Below are 7,705 nucleotides of genomic sequence, written 5' to 3'. Positions count from 1 at the left end.
GTTGCAAACATAACAATTATGAAAATAAAAATTACACCTTAAAATCATGAACAATTAGTTATAACTTATAAGTAACCATACTCGAACAATTAGTTATAACAAAGTGTGAATATGAAAACACCATTATCAATACTATTAAACGGGTTTGTTAATTATTTCACTTAAGTTCTTTTTTGCTATATACTTAACTACTAATAAATTATATTTTTAATTTATATCTATTAACTTATACTTAGTGTAAATAATTTTAATAAGCAACTAAGATATGACTATATGAACATCTCTCCCTTCATTGCCTGCAAATATAATTGCTAATCTCATTCTATTATTTTTGTCATCCAATATCTAGAGGATTGGCTAGACGCAACAGTTAGGATTGCGTATATCTACTATTATTATACTGTACCGAGTTAGAGCATCGTGCATTGGGTTGCCTGATAAGATTTCTGGTACAACCTTGGGGAGTATGAGTTGGCTTCAAGGAAAGGACTCTCTATAACTAACCCATAATTCTAATAGACAATTTATAATGCTGATAATCCATCCACCCAATTGTGCATAATAATAGTGTTCATCGAACGGGTCAAACATTTAGGTTGGCTAAGTCTTGGCCCAATATAATTGAGACATTTTCTTGAACCTGACCTAACCCAACCTCAGCTCAAGAAATTAGAATCAAGTCAACCTTAAATATAACAATGTTTAAATTTGAACATAATGTATAAGTTATAAAATTGTAAAATTAGAAAGCTTAAAATTAATATTTATTCTAAAATAAATATTTTAGTATAAATGTATTATGGTGTTGTACAAAGTTTATTAATTTAAATAAGGCCAAAGCTTAATTCCTTCAAGCAATTCTAGGTGAGAAGGACAGTCACGTACTCAAAAAGTATTAGGGGGACTTGACCTCGAACATGATTCAAAATCATATTGTACCTAACCTATAGAATCTAAATCTGTTCCAAAAGGTTACTAGGAAGAATCCAATTGTAGGTAAGAATTTCTCTTGTACACACATTTAATGATAATAATTTAAGCAAGTATAGTCCCTAACTAGTGAAAATCCAATCTAGAGTACCAAGTCAATTTGGGAGTGTTTTTCATAAGCACAAGAAAATAAATGCTTACTCTTTTCTATGACCATGGCCACTTAGCATCTCTCCATCTAAACAACCGATTTGTAGAACCATTTTCAGCTAAGCGACTCTGGTTTCCTCCTCTTTGTTGCAGATTTCTATAGTCATTACTCAATCCGCAGCATTGCAGTTTTTGATCCCGAGTTATAGCTTCGTCGCGGTATGTGGGAGTGGTATATCTAGGGTGTTGGACAAAATGCACATTTTTCCACCACAATTTTAAAGCCTGGAGAAATGGCAAAAAATGCATAATACAGTTGAAAAATCATTTGAAAACATAATACAGTTCATCAACAGATTCATGAAGTTCCAATTCATAAAACATAAAACATGGTGATTCAATAAAGCAAGCAAATGATTTATTTATATCCTTGCTAAACTATAGTTCTTGAGCAGACACAAATGATGTGGCACAAAAAATGCATTTCTCAATTCAAAAAGAAAAAAATTGATAATGACTTATATAGCATAGTCTAGTATCTCAGTCTTACAAAAGCAAGAAAAATTCAACTTTGAGGTTACTCTTATCAAGGAAGAAAACGATGGTTACACCCCACCAGTTGAGAGGTTCAACACTATGAGCAATTTAAAAAAATATTAAGGATCCACTTACAAAAACATGAGGTGAGATATTATTACACTATTGAGTTCTACAAAGCAACAAGAATAAAACAACAAAAATAAGGGATAACTGTACACTAGTAACTAGAAAAGGGGTTGTCCACTCCGTGAGACTCTCGCCTAGTGGGTATAGCCGTATAGGGAGGGTAGATGTAGGCGGTCTTACCCTCACAAGCAGAAAAACTGTTTCCAGGATTTGAACCTGTGACCTCTGGATTACTAAGTAACAACCTTACTGATGTGTCGAGGTTCACTCTCATGTCACGATAGTTCACTAGTTTGGTGCGACAGCACATCAAGTGCTATAGTATTTTTCTTACTCTTATCATGTATGTATCAGTAAAGAGGTTAATGTAATGCAGCATCAAAACACAATAAAAGGAAAGTATAGCAAAATGAAACTTACATGCCAATATATCCACACTGCAACCTTATGAGGCATCAACCAAAAGAAAAATGCATGATCCGACTGTGATGATGAACACAGCTTTTTGGCTTTCAGACTGGCAGTAAAATAGTTTCCATGCTCAGGGTGATGAACTGAAATTGATATAGTAAGATTCTCTCCGGATATGGGATCATTTGTTTTGATATTCCAACTCCCAAGCATATCCTACCAAAGTTCAGATAGATTTATTACTAATAAAATGAAGAAAAAACTATCTTAAGTAAAAGTGATTATCATATCAATCAAATTAAACCATATAGACTAAGCATCCAAGGCAAGCCATGAGATGTTTAAGAAATTGTGTCATATATAAGCAAAGTTCATTTACTAATCCAAAGTCTTCTTCACAGCCACCTCATTCCAGTATCATTAAACTAACATAGTGAATAACGTTATATTTAATCTATACTCTGAGAAAGACAGAATATATTGCATTCTATATCGAAATATATCGTAGTGAATTATATAACATCATTTACAACAACATATTTGGATGTTCAGTCTTAAAAACATAATTGATAATTGCATTCTTTTCATTTTTCTAAAGCATTTGTATCCCAGAGCTAGTAAAGGAGAGTGAGATTGGAATCCATTTAAGCATATGACAACTACACATCAACAAAAAACATCAAATAATAGCATACAGTGCGCTGCCGAAACCTCAACAGGCAAAGCAAAAGCGAAGAACTTGACATACCATAAAAGGACTGACATGCAAGGCTTTGGCCACAAGATCAGTGTGTGGATTGAAAATAAAAGACACTCTTTCACCCCATGGTGTATTTGTAACCTGAAACCAAAAAAAAATCAAAAATAACACTACTGTCAGCACTCATCACATAGCAAAAAGGACACAAACTCCATCAGATTGGTACCAACACCTCTACTCTTTCACAACCTTTCCATTTCACTAGATTCTTAATATTCTGATTAATAACATTATTAATAGAATAGGAAAACCGAAAAAACCATTGTAGCACATACATATTGATTTATGAATTATAGGTATAGATTACATATCCCAACAACTCCACAGTCTACTTCAAAATGAACAAAAACAATCTATACAAAAGAGACAGAATGCAGAAATGAAAGGACTCTACCCAAAATGGAGTTGTTGGTGAAAAAGAGATTAGACACTAATGATTTGGGTCAGGAACCGTAGTATAAATTAAAGAAGTCTCAGAAACTATGAAAAATAAGATTTTTACCACACCTCAGCAATGCACTTCTTCAAATGTTTAGTAGAACCTTCAACATCATAGCAATAATATACACTCAAAGGATTCTGTTCATATCCCACACTAGGTGGTATTGTCAACAACAAACTGCATAATTGAATTCAACATGAACCAGTTACAAATCAAAACTTCACATAAATGTTAATTTCACTTTAATTTATGGCCATAAACTCAAAATCACAACAAAAAAATTGAAACATCAAGATGAAATTTTGCAGTTTTCTGACACAACCCAAGGGACTAAAATTACAAAATTGTAAAAGAGAATTACATGGGTCCATTGGTATCGGTAATTTGGCGAGCTTCATCGGCAGAAATATGATCTGGCGGCGCGTGAGGTGCACGATCAAGGTCGATGAGGGCGTAGCGGACATGGTATTGGAAAGAATGATGGACGGGGTGGCGGCGTTGGTGCCAGACCGTACCTTCGTAGAGAGATATGGGTTCAGTTCCGTCAGTGGTTGAAGATAGAGTGGCGCGTGGAGAAATCCACCGGCGTAGTAGCGCGTGAAAGGGAAGGAGAAAGGATAGGAAAATGGATGTGATTGAAGTGAAGACGATAGAGCAAAGAAGATAAAGTAATTCCATTTTCTTTAAAAAATTAATTTTCGTTGTTTGGCCACTGACTAAAGTTTCTTATCTAGCTATAGAGGGATTATTAGGGCAATCAAGGGGCTTGCGCTTTTCCACGTCAACTCTCCTTATTATCGATTGGAGAAAGAAAAAACTTCTTGGGGAGAAAAACTTGTATAAAAATATATATTATGCAATATATAATTATTATTAGTGACTAAATTTTAGTTAAAATTAAATGTTTAATTTGTGTATATCAATTTGGACCTTGAAATATAAAAAATTTGAAACAATTTTAAAAATATTAAATATAAATCAAATTTATCTTTTTAATATTTTTTACTAATAAATACTACTTTGATTCATTTTTACAATATTTGAATACACTTTTGATTTTTGGAATAATAAAAAACACAAAATCATTTGTGTGCACTTTGCAGCGAGCTAGATTTACTTTGAAAACTAGTTCTTATAAATGAATTAATTATAATATCAATATGATACAATAATTATATTAATTTATAATTATATTGACTAAAATAGGTCAAAATTAGTTGAATGACTAATTTTCATTTAAAAATAATTATTTTAAGAAAAATACTTAATTTTTATCAAAATGTTGGTATGGAAGATCAAATGTATAATTCCTATATTTGTTTATAATTATAAAACATAGTCTACCACCACATAACACATTATGATTTAACAAATGATATAAATGAAAGTAATTATTATCTTCATTAGTTATTTTTAAAAATTACCATTAATATAACTAGCGTGTTGACAGTTACTATCGTGTCTGTCAACCCGCTTTTCTATCATTTATAATGTATAATTTGTATGTCATAAATGCCAAATATAATATTTTGTGTTAAATATTTGTAATCTACAGTTGAATTTATTTGATTGGTGTAAAATTGAACATTCATGTTCTATATCAAAAACTGATAGTCATAATGAAAGAATAAGAAATAATTAACCAAATAATATGAGCATATATTAGGTGGAGAGGAACATTAGGTTATATATGTCTTTTTTTGTAAAAATTAGAAAATAGTTAGGGCAAAATAGGGATAATCATAAATTACATCATGGTGGGTGGTTATTTTGGGTTTTCCCTTTATAAATAGTATAAATTATATATATCTAAACCTTTGTCAACTTTATCTTGCTCAAGATCTCTCTTATGTGATGTGTTCAATGTTTTGTTTTCTAGTGTACAAAAAAACCAATATATTATCATATTAATATTCTGATCAATTTGATAACTGATACAATATCAATAATATTATAAAAAAGATTGTATTATTGTGTCAAACAAATGATTATTTTTACATAGAAAGAGATAATTAAAGCTAGTTTTGTCTCTATTAATATTTTCTTCTTTTCTTTCTTATATAAAACATAAATTGAACATTTTATATGATACTTTTTCTTTAAATTGTGTTTTTTTGTTTCCCACAAGTATCTTTGTACTGGAGGCAATTCCGTCCGAGTCGGAAACATTCACAGATATGTAAGGTTAATTCTTTCAGCGGATATTTTTTCATCCACAAGACTCGAACCTAAAACATTGCTTAAGAGAAATCAAACATGTACCACTTGAACCAGTCCGTGATAATTGTGTTTGATCTTGTTGGTTGAAAAATGACTCTACTGATGTGGAGGAAATGTATTAATTAATAACAAAACGATGTAGTGCATTTGTCAAGAATCAAACTTCATTTACTCTTACCGATAACAATAAAGCTACCAAATAACTTTGTTGTCCGCATTTTAATTAAAGTAGACACCTAAGCTATATTGACATTCACACACACATATGTTAGTGTACTCTAGATATAAAGGAAAAGATTCCTTTAAGATAAGTTAACCTCTTAATAAATAAATAAATAAGAATATATCTATAATTGACTTGAGAAAATATTAAATAATTTAAGCACGATTCCTCTAGAAAAATCAGTCTATAAATCCACTACTATTATAAGAAAGTGAAATGTATTATTTGCAAAAGAAATATTAATAAATAAAATATTATTCATTAACATATTACTTTTTCTTTTGATATAAGATGATTTTTATAATAATTTTATAGGACTCCATTTAACTATAAGAGAAAATTCTAATGATCTTAATAAAACAAAAAAATATAAGCATTTGTGGATGAATGTGAAAATTGTTATAGATTAAATTATAAAAAAAATGAATATTGGTGAATACTGTAGATATTATTTGAAAAAGAGTAATTTGGATACAATTTGAACTTTTGATTGGTTCAAGTTAGGGCTGGCAATAAATTGAACTAACTTGGTATTTGTTCGAAACTCGACTCGTTATATAGCTCGATAAACTTGGTTCATGAACCAAATGAGCCGAACTTGAGCTAAAAATTGAGTTCGTTAAATAAACGAGCTGAACTTGAGTTAGATACAGTTCGACTCGTTGGGTTCATGAGCTAGCTCGATATATATATATATATATATATATAAACTAATTTTTATGTTTATTATGACTCATGCATTATTTTTTATATTTATTTCTATCATATATATAAATAAGGTTATATTTATATGTATAAATTTTTTGTAGTATTTTTTTAAAATTAATCAACTATTTAAGTTGTCTAAATCAACCAATTCGAACAGTTCGTGAACTTTAACCGAGTAGAACTCGAACTCAACAAATAACTCGAGTCGAGTTTCGAGCTGAACCAATCATTCTCGAGCTGAACTCTGGTTCGACTCAGTTCGGCTCGTTTCCAACCCTAATTCAAATACTTAGAATCATATAGATGAAGACATGGTCTCTCCGTATCTCATTGAATTTTATTCGGAAGAAGAATCTTATAAAGATCATATTGATTCTTATTAAAGAAAGATATAACAACTATTTTTTTAAAAATAGATACATTATTCACTGTAGACAAATTTAGTCTAGATAAATTTCTCAAATGTACAAAACAATAAATTAAGTTCAGACTTGTTAATTATATTAAAAAGTAAAATCAATTTTAAAAGAATTAAAATATGAACTTTTAATATAAAATATATCACTCATAAAATAAAATTTGCATTTTTGGTTGCTAAAGATTTATTTTATAAAAAAAACCCATATTTAAACAATATATATTATATAAAGTATAAGTATTTTTTATTTCGGAATAGAGGAGCAATTAAATAGAAAATAGAATAGAGTTGACATGACAAATGTAAATTTTTTATTAAAGATGTTCTACTAATTTATAATTAGAGGGAAATGATTTGTGTTCAAAGTTGTACATTATTATTTTACAATATGTATATTACTCTCTACAACAACTATTTACATTAAGGATTTAATATGTATATACTAAAATTGTAAGTGATTTTTACACTATCAGCAAATCCTCACATTCATATGTTAACTAGTATTGACTTTTAAATAAAAGTATTACAAATCAACGGTGGATGATGTGCTGACAGTGTAAAAAACTTTACACTGTCGGTGCATAGATTTTAAACTCTTACATTAATCTAAGTGATGATTAGTATTATTGTTTTCTAGAAAGAAAAAAGACATGATCCTCCATCGTGAATCATGTTATATTGGAAGTTTGATGGAAGTGAAAATGAATCCCACCTACAAAGTGGTTAATAGTGGAAATATGTTAGATTAGATTTTGCCTGAAATATATTTACTCTATT

The 7,705-nt window shown here is 29.7% G+C and overlaps 1 protein-coding gene across 1 annotated transcript; it reads right to left on the bottom strand.

Moving 5' to 3' along the window:
* Positions 995-4,072, bottom strand: LOC109330404. Its single transcript, XM_019564607.1, has 5 exons — positions 3,721-4,072; positions 3,425-3,536; positions 2,906-2,998; positions 2,167-2,373; positions 995-1,365 (listed from the first exon to the last, which is right to left on the bottom strand). Exons 1-5 carry the CDS (start codon positions 4,035-4,037, stop codon positions 1,138-1,140), a joined length of 957 nt encoding a protein of 318 aa, XP_019420152.1. The 5' UTR covers positions 4,038-4,072; the 3' UTR covers positions 995-1,137.

The sequence above is a fragment of the Lupinus angustifolius genome, chromosome LG16 (assembly GCF_001865875.1).
Source record: "Lupinus angustifolius cultivar Tanjil chromosome LG16, LupAngTanjil_v1.0, whole genome shotgun sequence".
NCBI classification, from domain to species: Eukaryota; Viridiplantae; Streptophyta; class Magnoliopsida; order Fabales; family Fabaceae; genus Lupinus; species Lupinus angustifolius.
The sequence above is the reverse complement of the archived record's forward strand: the minus strand, read 5'-3'. Positions and strand labels throughout refer to the sequence as shown.

Bases quoted from the DNA above. Each gene is read 5' to 3' on its own strand.
- LOC109330404 (XM_019564607.1), bottom strand. From the start codon at position 4,037: ATGGAATTACTTTATCTTCTTTGCTCTATCGTCTTCACTTCAATCACA. The intron at 2,999-3,424 runs GTGTGGTAAAAA...TTTTGGTTTCAG, and splicing joins TGAAGAAGTGCATTGCTGAG to GTTACAAATACACCATGGGG. The intron at 2,374-2,905 runs GTATGTCAAGTT...GAACTTTGGTAG, and splicing joins TGCATGTCAGTCCTTTTATG to GATATGCTTGGGAGTTGGAA.